The sequence below is a fragment of the Ostrea edulis genome, chromosome 4 (assembly GCF_947568905.1).
Source record: "Ostrea edulis chromosome 4, xbOstEdul1.1, whole genome shotgun sequence".
NCBI classification, from domain to species: domain Eukaryota; kingdom Metazoa; phylum Mollusca; class Bivalvia; order Ostreida; family Ostreidae; genus Ostrea; species Ostrea edulis.
Genome location: NC_079167.1, coordinates 30,283,817 through 30,298,102, shown reverse-complemented (window position 1 = coordinate 30,298,102; position 14,286 = coordinate 30,283,817). Strand labels below are relative to the sequence as shown.

Genomic DNA, 14,286 nt, shown 5'->3' with positions numbered 1-14,286 from the left:
GTTAAAAAAAAAAATCAAATGAAAAGCATACATTTCAATAGTAGTGGCTGAATACCCAACTACTACAATGTATGTATTGTATATGTGGATCTCCTTCCGAAATCAAAATGATAATTACTTCCTGGGCTCTTCCAACGTCCCACTGATTTCATATGAACGGAAAAGGATATTAAATTGATAAATAATATTTTTAAAAGTGAACATACAAGCCCCTTTACGATGGAGCTAGACAGGGGGAGGGGTGTCTTCCTCCTTCCTCTTGCCCCCTATTCTTGCTCTCCCCTCCTTTTTTGTTGTTGTTGTCCTTTCCTTCCCCTCCCTCTTACCCTGTCCGTAGTACTTAGGTCATAAATATTTGCTGTCCTTGTGAATTTCCCTCTACCCCCCCCCCCCCCCCCCCCCCCGTGTACGTTGCACCTTGCAGTCAATCAACATTTAAACATAATCTCAAGTTTAAGCTCTACTGACATCATAATATTAATTAAATTATTTATAGCAAACTGACATTAATAACTAAAGAAAACCCGCAATTATGTTTGTAAAAAATGTCATTGATTTGATAAAAAGGACAAAATATGAATAGGCCTATCGAAAAATTAGGAGAGAGAGAGAGAGAGAGAGAGAGAGAGAGAGAGAGAGAGAGAGAGAGAGAGAGAGAGAGAGAGAGAACACCCAATCTGATTAAGATCAGATCATATGATCCGCTCACATAGAAATCCGATTGGAGATATCCGGAAATATATTTGTCTGCTGTATCGAGCTCTAAAATTACATAATGTTATTCAGTGCGGGGCTGACATTGTTGTATTATGGCAGACGAAATACGAAGGGATATGGCCACGTCAGATCGAAATGTTACCGAATCAGGATTTGTACCTAATTAAAGACGATGTCTTCCGTTTATCCAACAACAGTGCACGAGTGGATGAACGCCATACGTCGTCCAACGCCGTATCGTGTCGGCAATGCCCGTCTTCACTTGAAAACACGAACTCTGGCGTACTCGGTTATGTTCCTATCGGCAGCATTCATTCTGATTTTATTCATGTTTCCATCACGTAGAGTTCCTAGAATGACCTGTAGGGACGAAGGTATTCACAGTGAAACAAACTTCGATTACACCTACCCACTTTCACCTCCAATTAGAATCGGGGATGGTTATCAGTTTAAGATTGGACTGATCGCAGATTTGGATCAAAACTCCAAGAGTGACAAGAAAAAGAACACCTGGATTAGTTATTTATATGAAGGAAACTTGACGATCTCACATTCACACGATTATGCAGACTTTCGGATGGAGGAGAGCGCTCATTTACTCAAGTCCACGCTATCACAAGGGGGGAGGGGAATGGAATTGTCAGAACTTCTGGTGTTTGATGGAAATTTGTGTGCTGTGGATGACAGGACAGGAGTTGTGTATCACATTTTCAACAGGAAAATGATTCCTTGGGTTGTTTTAGCCGATGGAGATGGAAATAGTCCCAAAGGTGATGGAGTTGAAACAAATTCAAAATTATGGAATGTTGTATTAAACTGGTGAGGTGTCCAAGGGCAGAACTCCTCTCTAGTCCATAATCCTCATCTCCTGTGATATTTAGCATATTTTTTTCCCATTGTTTATAGGTTAATTAATGAATATCACATATGGGAAACATGCTTTCTGGGGTCTCTGCTTAGTGAAGGAGACCAACTTTTAGAGGTCTGCCTCAGTGTATAGACCGTGAGCAGGCTTGTTTCTCAATATTCAGTCAAAAACCTTCTCATTACATACGTTTTGAATTCTATGTATTCTTAATTCTAAATGTGCACATTCTGGCAGACAAAGTGTTTACATCTATCATTATTTGTAAACAGATGTGACATCACAATGAAAACAGGACCCAGGCATTTACATTGTGGGCTTTAATGGCATAGTAAAAGCCTGGGTCTTCATACTCAAAAAAATAATCTATATTAATTATATTTAAATTGCATCCTGTTTATAAAATCATCTACTAGGTTTCCATTGAACCCTGTATAACTGCCAAGATGTGCTTTCCAGTTTCCATTGAACCCTGTATAACTGCCAAGATGTCCTTTCCAGATATTGTTACCAGAGGATCTATTAGAAATGCACTTACCTGTGAATCCATTGATATCACCATTCTTAAATTATATGTCCCATGAATATAACAGAATGAGTGACATTGTATCAAATGCCTGATTATTCCACTTGATCTTCATAATTTTTTTGAAAACACCAGACTATGTAAAGGGCTCTCGATTCTCCAGAATTGAGGCTGATAGATGCTCCCATTCTCAATTTGAAAAAAGTCACATTAGCCCAAAGTGTGATTTTTCTCAGTCACTTAATTCTGTTAAGATCAATTTCCAAGTGTTCTAAAGATCTACTTCATCATGTTCATGGTAATTTCTTTCAGATAATGTTCATTTAGGTTTGCTTTCATTTATTACTTAGTAATGTAGCGGTTAGTCGGGTTTGATCGCCGGTGGCCAGTTAGCTCAGTTGGTAGAGCACCTGACAAGAGATTCAGGGGGCCTGGGTTCGAATCCCAGTCTGGTCCATTGCATTTTCTCCCTTCCTGTTACATTTGGTGCTGTAGACCAGCCCCTAGAACTGACAGGTGAAAGCCTGTCAGGGGATCAAGATCCTGGGTTGATGTCTTCAGGAGGGAGCTCAAGAAGTGTAGCGGTCGGTTGGGTTCGATCACCGGCCAGATAGCTCAGTTGGTAGAGCACCTGACTAGAGATTCAGGTGGCTCAAGTTCGAATCCTGATCGGTCCGTTGCATTTTTCTCCCTTCCTACATTTGGTGCAGTTGACCACCTCTAGACTTGCAGGTGAAAGTCCTGCCAGAGGCAATAAAAATCTGGGTTGTGTCTTCAAGGGCAAAGACATTCAAGGAGGGAGAAATGTAGTAGTCAGACGGGTTCAATCGCTGGTGCCCAGTTAGCTCAGTTGATGGAGCACCTGACTAGAGATTTAGGGGACCCGGGTTTGAATCCTGATCTGGTCTGTTGCATTTTCTTCTTCCTGTTATAGTAATTTGTATGAAATCTTAGCCTTAAACAAAACTTTGCATTTTGTACATTGAAACCATATATGTGCCCCCAACATATATATACATGTAACATGCTGAAGCAGTTTGTCATTCATACCTAGACATTCTACTAACTAGGATTCTGAAAACAATCATACCTAGACATTTCGTGGGTTTTTTTTTCAAACTAAGTTTCTTAAATTCATGACATTTTTATCAATTTTGCCTATAAAATTTATAGGCAAAATCAAAATGAAGTTTTAATATTGCAGATAATGAACATGAGGAATGGCGATGTGTACATGTATACAAAATTACCATGGTTTCAGTTTCAAATTAATCATAGAATTCTCATTACAAACCTGTACATGTATAAGATTCACACGATGAGTAATACATCAGTTTTTATACTACAGAAGAAACATACACATGTAAATATAATACAATTTAATACAATGTAAATAACTGAAACTATAGTTATAGTACATAATGGGATTCAATGTGAAAAAGTACATATTTTCGTGAGTGAATTTGAACCCTGCTATTTGAGTTCAATTCAGTTGCATGGTACTTTTATTTTAAAAAAAGTAGAATCTATCAACATGTCTAACTTTACTATCTACAATATATATGTGTAGTGAAGAAGAGTTTGCCTTTGAGTAGGTAGATTTCATATTTCCTATGAAAGTTGGTGGTGGATCCATGCAGAAATTTCTGAAAATACTCAGTTTGTCAAAATAAGACATATACACATTTAATGTTTTTAGACATGCATTGTATTTCTATAAAAAATGGATCAAATTTGTGAAGGGGGAGGGTGGCTGACTTGCAGGTGCCGGGTCTGCAACTTAACATGCTTAAAGGTCGTGTATGAAATGAATTAATATATTGCATATAAGTGACCATTGATGGAAGCAGGGATCTTGATCTCTCTCCATATGATATTTTATGAAACTGTAAAACGATGAATAATAAAAATAATAAACAGTAACAACTTTGAACTGCACATACAATACAATGGAATTTGGTCATTATTAACTTTGAACTCTATCAGCAGCCGATGTCAAAAGCTGTCAAATACAGCATACATGTAACAGTTTGAATTTTTTAAAAAATGATTGTGCTAAGAACTGCCAAAGTTCTACTTTATGCATCATTGATATAATTATAAATTCGAAATTTTACAAAACAATTTATAAAGAAAAACACCTGTTGAATGTAAATATTGATAGATGTATGTGTACATATTTTAGGATTTAAGAGTGAGTGGGCCACAGTGAAGAACAACAGGATGTACGTGGGAGGTTTAGGCAAGGAGTGGACAACTGTTGATGGTGTAGTGGAGAACCTGAATCCCCAATGGGTCAAGTCTATTGGTCCAAGGGGAGATGTACGGCATGAGGATTGGCATCTGTACTACAACAAAATGAAAGAGGCAGCAGGCATCAAATTTCCAGGTCTGTTAAACTTTATGTAAAAGTCCATTATATTTATCATCTCAAATTTACAAGATCATAGAATGTGTTGCATCAATATTTAAGCTGCAAAATAATTTAATTTTGTACTGTCATGTGTTTCATGGACTGAGAAAAATAAGCATGTTTATTGGGACTTGATTTTATGGTTGAAGAGCTTTTATTGTTTATTCACTGTGTTAAGTGTGTTCATGAGGAATTCCGATACCTCGAAAATGATATACAATTATTGTCATTTTTGAGGTGTCTGTTCGTAGAGGATTTGAATTCATTGCCAAATCTTGAAAACAGCAAGAAACAAACTCCCATGGAAAGTGATGTTGCAGTATATAAGTATATATTCGTTTGAGCATAAGTGTTAAGTATAAGCATTCAGACTGGTTCTTACTAATGACCTTCACTTCTACTAAGTGGCCTTGGTTCAGGTTCGTGATATATACACAACCTTTATGGAAACCCACAGTCGGTCAGTCACATTTCTTTTACCTTCCATGGGACACAACACCGTTATGTGTCTCGACTTCTTTATGCAATTGGTCGCATTACCATTCCTTATTGGGATATTCAACCAATGAAAAAAAACCTATTTTCAGTGTTTGGGAGCATAGAAAAACATGGCTTTCAAAGCGAAAATTTTGACTACATTTAAGTTGGACAAGTTACAAAGCTTTCAGCAAGATGCTTTACAACTTCTTTTTCAGTCTGTTTTGAAATTAATTTTATTCAAAATATAAACATACTTAACAACTTATCTCTTTCCTCCTTCATCTGATCCACTTTCGTGACCATTGACTTGTTGAGTTTTCATACCCAATTTAATTTATTTGTACAAAAGCTGCACGCAAATGATGCATGTGTTGGGTGAAAGTTTAGAGCATAGCTGTACTGTTCAAGTGTAGTTTTTGATGATAGAGCCCTGTAACCCCAATCTTTGATATCAACAAAACACACACACTTTCGCCATTACTGCTGGTGCTTAGAGTTCCGGTAATACTTACAGTGATTACCATTGGTCCTCGATAGGTCATGTAAGGTCATGCATTTTAATGAGTTACTTGAAAATTGTGTCTCATGGAAGGTAAAAGAAGTGCAACAGACCATGGGTTTCCTACGATGATGCCAAGTATGCATCTCATTTCGAAGTTATAACCTGGAGAATTATTCAGTCATTCAAGCTAAGTTTGTACCTATTGCTTTAAACTTTTAATGGATCTATGGAAAGTTTCCATAGATGACAATATGCTTTAATAGGGTTTGTCACATACATGTAGATTTCCCCTAATTTTTGTTAAAGGGACTGATTCACGATTTTCCTCCAAATTTTGTTTTTCACTTTAAATGATCAAAATCTACAGTCTAATATGTTTAGAAGGTTTCACAAAAAAACTAAGGTTATTCATCATGACAGAAGCTCATTATCGAGAATTTATTATTTGTTTTGAAAACAAAGATTGAGGTTTGTTATTGTTTTAATACGGGGTTTTCAAAATAAATGGATATTGATCCAAGTTTATTATATATATCACATCTCAAGCATACTTTAGGTAAAATGTGTCATTTAAAAGTTAAAATTTGTGATTGTACAAAATGAAGATACTTTAAATTACCAAATTAACGTTTCACTGGTTTGTTTGTTTACATAAAAAGACTTGAGTCTTTGTTTACATAACACTGAATCAAAGATTAATATTGCTCTTATCCTTGCATTCAGGCAGTCAAAATTTTGGTTGTCAACATCAAATGAGCTATAATTTTAATTTTTAACATCAAAAAAGAAAATCATTTCTTTCGAAAAACGTGAACCAGTCCCTTTAAACGATCAGGCTCCCTATCAAATGGAAGGTCTTCAAGTTTTTTATCTTGGGTTAAAATATGGTTGTGGCTTGTCAGTTTGGTTTAGTGGAGAAATGAATCTGTTCTTGAAATCCCCCAAAACTGAAAAGTGAGGCTTGATTAAGGAATTTCCTAAGCAATCTGAAAGAGACACACCTAATTAATGTAACTCATTTCCTTATTTCATTCAAAAGGTAATTTGAAATGGTAAATGGTTTTTAGCTCACCTGAGCCGAAGGCTCAAGTGAGCTTTTCTGATCAAAATTGTCCGTTGTCTATCGGCGTTGGCGGTGTAGTTGTCGGCGGCGGCGTTGGAGTCGTTGTAAACTTTTTACATTTTAATCTTCTCCTCAAGAACCAATAGGCCATTTATAACCAAACTTGGCCAAAAGCATCCTTGGGTAAAGGGCTTTCAAGTTTGTTCAAATGAAGGGCCATGCCCCCTTCAAAGGGGAGATAATCACAAAAATGCAAAAATAGGTTGGGGTCATTTAAAAATCTTCTCAAGAACCACTGGACCAGAGGAGCTGAAAATTTCATGAAAGCTTCCTGACATAGTGCAGATTCAAGTTTGTTCAAATCATGGCCCCCGGGGTAGATTGGGGCCACAATAGAGAATCAAGTTTTACTTAGAAATATATAGGGAAAATCTTTAAAAATCATCTTCTCAAAAACTAATGAGCCAGAAGAGCTGAGATTTACATGAAAGCTTCCTGACATAGTGCATATTCAAGTTTGTTCAAATCATGGCCCTCAGGGGTAGTTTGGGGCCACAATAGGGGATCAAAGTTGTACATGGGAAATTGGGAATGAACAGAAAAAACCTTTAAAAATCATCCTCTCAAGAATCAATGGGCCAGAGGAGCCGAGATTTACATAGTGCAGATTCAAGTTTGTAAAAATCATGGTCTCCAGGGGTAGGTTGGGGCCACAATACAGACTAAGGTTTTACATGCAAATATATATGGAAAGTCTTCAGATATAGGCCAAGGTAACTCAGGTGAGTGATGTGGCCCTTGGGCCTCTTGTTATTTTTTACAAAGGCTGTTCGATATGTAATGTGTATTGTACCACAGCGCGATAACGCTTTGCACGATTTCGTGGATGATGATACTCTTGAATAGCTCTATTCAATACCTTTCCAACGGTATAAACATGAGCCTTCAGCTCCACCTAGTTTTAAACTTATAGTCATTTCAATAGAGCCAGTCGGTGATTTGAACATATTTTATTGTCTAGATGTTATAACAAAAGGATTGAGCACAAGTTCTTAAAACTTGAATTCCCTCTCCTATCATTAACCACTGTTGTAAAAATGGTTGGGAAACCGGTTGAGAATATTGAAGAAATTAGAGCTTATATAAAAGTTCGCACATTCGGTAATGCAAATATTTACTGAATTGGGGGAATTATGGGTTTGATAAGGTATCTTATGAGACAGTTCGTAGGCGGAGAAAGAATTTTTTTTACTGGCACAGAGTCCATCAAAGCTGCAACAAAATCTGGCTGACCTGTGACAGTAACAGGCAAGGCAAATGCCTCAAAAGTCAGGGAAATAATTGAAAGTGATGGCAGATACACGATTTGTGATGTTGCCAAAGCTGTTGGCAAATCGCTATCGCGGGTGCATTTCATTTCAAAGCCTATTTTGAAAGTACGAAAGATTTCTGCCTGATGGATACTGCATATATTGACAGATGACCAAAAGTGGGTACAAGTACAAACCGCTAAGCAATTGCTCCAAATTTTACCTAAATTCAATCAAAGACAATTTAAAAACATTGTTTCTGGTGACGAAACATGGGTTCACTATTTCGAACCAGTAAGAAAAATTGGAAACAAAATATGGCTAATTAAACACGGTAGAAGGCCTGTAGTTGCCAAAAGAACCATAAGCACAAAGAAGGTTCTTTACTGCATATTCTTCTCATGTGATGGTATAGCCGTACAAATTTCGGTGCTGAAGGGCAAAAGTGTTACAGGTCGGTATTACCGAAATGTTATACTAAAAATGCTCAAGAAATATTATCATAAACGATGCCCTGTGTCAGGATTTAGGCATGTTCGTCTACTTCATGATAATGCTCCATCACATACATCTGAGCTTGTAAAGCAATTTTTGAAGTCGAAGAAGGTTACCGTCTTGCCACATCCACCATACTCTCCAGATCTAGCCCCATGCGACTTTTTCCTTTTTTCAAAACTTAAAAATTCTTATCTGGTCGTCGTTAAAGTCCCAACAAGCCATCAGTCAGTGCCTCAGAGGTCTACCTAAAGCAGCGTACCATAACACATTTCAAAAATGGATTCAGAGATTGAGATTATGTTTTTCAAACCGTGGAGAATACTTTGAAGGGATGTAATGTACATTTCACTATTTAAGTCGATTGCTTTTGAGATATCCTACAATACATTTTAATGCACTACTTTCTTGTATAACTGATTCTAAAAAATAATTAGTAGAATTATGAAATTTATGAGATGACTCAGGTCAGCATTGTGGGCTGTAGGGCATTTAAATTATTATTTTAAATCTTCGTTTAGGGTACATAATCCACGAATCAGGAGCATGGAGTGAAATTCATCAACGGTGGTTTTTCCTTCCAAGAAGAGCCAGTCACTTTCGATATGATGATAATGAAGATGAAAGGAGATCTACAGACTTAATGTTCATTGCTAATGAAGGTTTTACAGACATAGAAGTGACACATATTGGGGAGCTTAGTAAAACCAGAGGCTTTTCTTCATTTAAATTCATTCCAGAGACTAATGACCAAGTTATTGTGGCCCTCAAATCAGAAGAAGTAGCGGGTAAAATTGCTAGTTATTTAACAGTTTTTAAAATTGATGGAAAAATTTTGCTAAGAGAAAGATATATAGGAAATGTAAAATATGAGGGTATAGAATTCATATGATAGATATACATTTAGATACATGTATATATATAATAATGATATACAAAAAATATACAAGTTCTAGTGCTTTCTTTGTATGAGATGTATTGTAATTAATGACTAATCTATTACCTTTTGATTGAAGAGTTTGATATTTACATATAAGACAGTTGTGTTTTACCTGATTTTGATTTTTTTTCTTTTTAATACATGGATGAGTCTTTCAATGTGTATTGTATACCAAGAAATATCTTGACGTTTGTACACATATATCTATGACATTTTCATTAATCTTTTAAGTGCCTTTATGCAAGATGTCTCATATGTTACAATAAATCCAGTTGATGTTCTGATCATGTAAAATGATTGTAATTGTACGACGGATGTCAGTTTAATCATCCTCCTTGTATCTCATCACCGACATTATTTTTTTTTTTTATCATCTAGATTCTATAAATGCAATATGTATGCAAACTATGATTATCTGAATGGTGTTTTGAATTTTGTACCACAGCATTAAAGTATGAAAGACTAGCAACATACTGTATATATGTAGAAAAAGTGACATTTCTGTTTCAGTGTTTAGTGCTAACTGTAAATTATGATGATGCCACATACTTGCTTAAAGGAACATGGACACGATTTTTGGTACAAAAAAATTACTTTGATATTTGATTAATAATATGATGGTGTTTGATCCGTGCAAAATAAAGTGAAAACTTAACTTTAGAAAATTGACGCAACGATGTAATTATGACATCTAAACTTGTCATTTTCAAAACAATGCAGAGCCCTATTTATGTTTACATGTCACGTGACTCAAGTATCAGTTGATAGCTTCAGTGAAAGAAAGCTTACATTACGTAAATTTTTGGTTCTATTTTATTTATGCTTGCTCGCTGAATTTATTTATCATTAACGTCAAAATGTTAAGTGTTTTGATGTACTTTTGGTGTTCTTATCTCCAAATGTGGATTCCTGGTTATGACAAGCATGTTGACAAACACAATTTGGGAAGTTGGATTTTATGTCAATACAAAATGTATCCTGTGTAAAAATATTTTTAATCCATTTTTTCATAAAAGTTCTTTATTTCTGTAACAAAATACTGTCAATTCTAATCTATCAAAAATCATGTCCCTGCCCCTTTACAGGACTATACATGGTATAGAACTAAAGCGACTAACAATCATATTGGATGTACAGAAAAGCATGGTTATAGTGAACACACTTATAATGAATTCATGCTTACAGCAAAGTGATTTTCATTCCCTGTAATTTCAAAACATACAGGTATTATGAACTTTCTGTATATATTTGATCTACGTTTATAATGAATCAAAAGCACACGTCCCCAGCACTTTGCGATATGTGATGTTTGTAGAATTCTTGGCAATCTTAAGATATGGTATTTTAAATAATCAACTTTGCCTGGACATTTGAAATTTTGATGAAGAAGTGCACACATTCACATCATTTTCTTTTCTATAAATACAGAGCGACTTTATGAAGGGGATTCATGTTTATTAATTTGTGTCTTTCAAAGATACAACATTTGTAGAAATATCAATTGTTCTGTGATTTGAAATAGAAAATAATGCACTTAAAATGATGTGTTGGGCAAAAAAAAAAAAAAAAAAGAGAAGAAAAATAGAAATCTACAATAGATGATAAAGTACTTCTGTGAATTCTTGTTTCAAATTACTAGAATTAATGCAAAATTGATGACAAATATGTTTCAAGATGGCTTTGTTACACGAAAATTAATGAGTGAAAAATGTATTTTGAATTTTCACAAATTAAAGGGCTAATGATTTCATATTGTCTAAATTGATTATTGTGTGCAGTCATTCAAATCATTTGTGATGCATTATTTGATTCTGTTTGTATATATGGAGGGTAAAGGTTGAAGAGGAGTATATGGGGACCAGTTAGGGGTAAACACTAGTTGTTTAATATAGTATAGACTTGGCAAATTCCAGGACAACAGCTTGCTGTTAATTGATATTCTAAATATGAAATGACAAATTCAGACCAGATAAATTGTTGTGAAATCCTTTCCAAATTGTATGCATGCAGCAAAATGTCTATTAAAAGTCTTGAAATGTGACTTTCTTCCTGTTTTATACTATATTGTATTTGGTATACAGTCACTGAGAACATATGTGACCAGTCATGAGATATTTCTTGGGTCCTGACAGAGGACCAGTGGTTGTTGACCTGTTGGCAGAGTTCTGACCTCACCCTGCTCTCGAGAACTCCATCAGTATTCTGAGTAAACATCTGCCAATTCTGTATGCCAACAAACGTCTGTTAGTCTTTAAAGAAGCCCCTATTGCATCCTTCAGTGTTGCAGAAACCTTTAGGCCGGGACATGGTAGTAATTAATACCGGCAATAATTACTGGGTAACCCTATACCAAACGGAGGGTTCATATCCGGGTAACCCTGTGTCAAACGGTTCAAGCCCAGTATTCCGATAGTCCGACGATCCGGTATTCCGATAGTCCGACGGTCCAATATTCCGACAAGTTGACCATCACCAAAAATTTTAATTAGTAGAGTTAAAATTTATTCATATCAGGCATTATTTTATGGAAATTACCAGAAACTGCCAAAATCGGCACGGCCTGATTATAAATCAGACAATCAATTTCTGACCAAAATCATTAAAGTGTGAAGTAAATCAGAGAAACCCAGTATTTATGGAAATCAAAACTGCTAACTGATGAAGTACAAGCAAAATATGTAGTAAATGACCATTGAAGAGAAATTCAACAATTTTTTTTTACACGGACGGACAAACATCAAGCTTTAAACCGGATTGCTTTGAAACCTAGCCAAAACACAACTTTTAAAAAAAATAATTATTGCCTTTCAATCAAAACAAAATGAATGTTACAATGAGCTTTCGCGTACAGAAAGTAAAATTAAAAAAAAGAACTTGTTCACATTAATGGTCTGATTTGGCAAAAATACCATTCATTCATACAATAATAATACTTGCAATAACCATGTTTGTTGGCCAAAAAAAAAAAAAAAAAAGGGAAAGAAAAGGGGGGAAAAAAGAAAGCAAAATGCAAAGAGCAAACACAGGAAAAACAGAGCCCCGGTGTCGTGATCCAGGTGAGTCAAGACCTTATAAGAAGTGTCTTAATTGTAGAAGAAGTTGTAACGATAAGGCGTGAAATATGCCCCAATTAAAAAAATATATTACAAATGAAGTATATTATGCTGTTAAATATCCCCTCTAAAACAAAATTGGAATAAAACTCAAAATATCACTAAGTAACCGATAGTGATTGTAAATTACAGTGCCATGCCATTAAATGGCGTCCGTTACGAAGAAAATGTTTACACTAGTTTATATCAAAGTTATTTTTAGGAAATGCAGCCGAGAAATAACATGTTTATTCCACTCCTAGTAAATTTATAATGTTTATAGCATAAATATAAGGATAATGTCAGCTAACACTGTAAATATTTGTATGTTTATAAGACTTTTACTGACCCCCTTTTTCGGTTTTCCGCTGTAGGACATCATTCTCCCCATTATTGCCAGACCCAACTTATCAGAATGCCTGTTACTCAAACACATACCTGTGGTATAAGCTGATGTTTGAAAGATAGGAGGAATGTTGTTTTAAAACGACTTTCCATTTCTCTGATTTCTTAGTAAAAATGAGAATTATAACCAAATTTCCCCTTATTATGCAATTTTTTGCAATATAATTAACAGATACCAATGACTAACAAATTGATCATTTATAACATTATACAAATATTGCTGTTTTTGAGGTAAATACAGTGATTAAGCATGTGAAATTGACACGTAGGGCGAGGTATAATCTGATAAGTCATTTGTTAGTGAGTTATGAATACGCATCGTTGTTGTTTGTATGTTTGTAAACGTCGATTAATTTTACATCTGACTCCGAGGTGTGACATATGAATATGATGGGACATATTCCAAAAGGATTCTTGCATAAAAAAGGGCAGGGCATTGAATCTTGACAAGAAAAAAAAATGTTGGAGACTTTGAATTGTTAGACTATTTTTTGGGGGGGGGGGGGGCATACTATTGTCCCTCCCTCTTGAAAGTGAAGATGTACCCCACCCCCTCCCCTAACTACGCCCCAGGGACCATTACTTGTCATCATTCCCGCGTATATATAGGTTAGAATCACCCCTAATGACAGGGACGGATCCAGACAATTTTAAAAGGAGAGTGTGACTTGTAGCTTTTCCGTCTCCCAAGGGGGGGGGGGGGGCTACCATTTTTATTAAAAATGTTCAACCAAAGGAGGGTGGGTAGGGTGCAGTCACCCTATCTTGATCCACCACTGTAGTTCCTATTCCCGTTTTCAATTTCTTAAGAGCAGATTGACCAGTTTCGACTAAACTTGGCATAAATCATCCTTTTGTAAAGAGGTTTACCAATGTTAATGTTGTTTTTGTTTAATGCAAGACTACAGGTTAAAAATTAATGAGAAAATCTATGATCATCTTCTTGGGTACCGTTTAATTGTACAGATTCAAGTTTGTTCATATCATGAACAATGTTTTAAATAGTTAATATTCGTATGTCTTTATATTCTGCACATTCACCGTGATTTTCAGTTTGTGTTTTGAACACTCTTTGAACAATAATGAAGTATTCAGTGTAGTTGTAGCTTCTGTCTTCAGGTTTGAGGTATTTAATGTTGATATCGGTGTTAGTAACTTTTGACTATAGTAAGGATGCAGGTATATAAATATACTTAGATTAAAGACATATTACACTCTTAGTTTGACCATGGATTGTATGCAGGCCCGCTGAAATTTATGGAGCGCCAAATTAACATAAACTCAAATAATTAAAGATGCGCACTTCTATTCAATTATTGCTCTCATCAATTGAATTAATGCGCGCATCAATTGAAGTAATAAGAGCAATAATTCATTTAATGCGCGCATTAATTCAATTATTGCTCTCTTCAATTCATTCAATTGATGAGAGCATCAATTGAATTGATGAGAGCAATAATAGATTTGATGCGTGCATT

At 35.4% G+C, this 14,286-nt stretch overlaps 1 protein-coding gene across 1 annotated transcript; it reads left to right on the top strand.

Moving 5' to 3' along the window:
• Nucleotides 1–736: 736 nt before the first annotated feature.
• On the top strand, nucleotides 737–11,352 carry LOC125670942 (soluble calcium-activated nucleotidase 1-like). The gene is made up of 3 exons (XM_048906390.2): nucleotides 737–1,487; nucleotides 4,294–4,497; nucleotides 8,893–11,352. Exons 1-3 carry the CDS (start codon nucleotides 890–892, stop codon nucleotides 9,261–9,263), a joined length of 1,173 nt encoding a protein of 390 aa, XP_048762347.1. The 5' UTR covers nucleotides 737–889; the 3' UTR covers nucleotides 9,264–11,352.
• The last annotated feature ends 2,934 nt before the right edge of the window (nucleotides 11,353–14,286 follow it).

Coding starts and splice junctions, on each gene's coding strand:
- LOC125670942 (XM_048906390.2), top strand. CDS start 890: ATGTCTTCCGTTTATCCAACAACAGTGCACGAGTGGATGAACGCCATA. Junction 1,488..4,293: donor AGATGGAAATAGTCCCAAAG/GTGATGGAGTTG, acceptor TACATATTTTAG/GATTTAAGAGTGAGTGGGCC. Junction 4,498..8,892: donor AGCAGGCATCAAATTTCCAG/GTCTGTTAAACT, acceptor ATCTTCGTTTAG/GGTACATAATCCACGAATCA.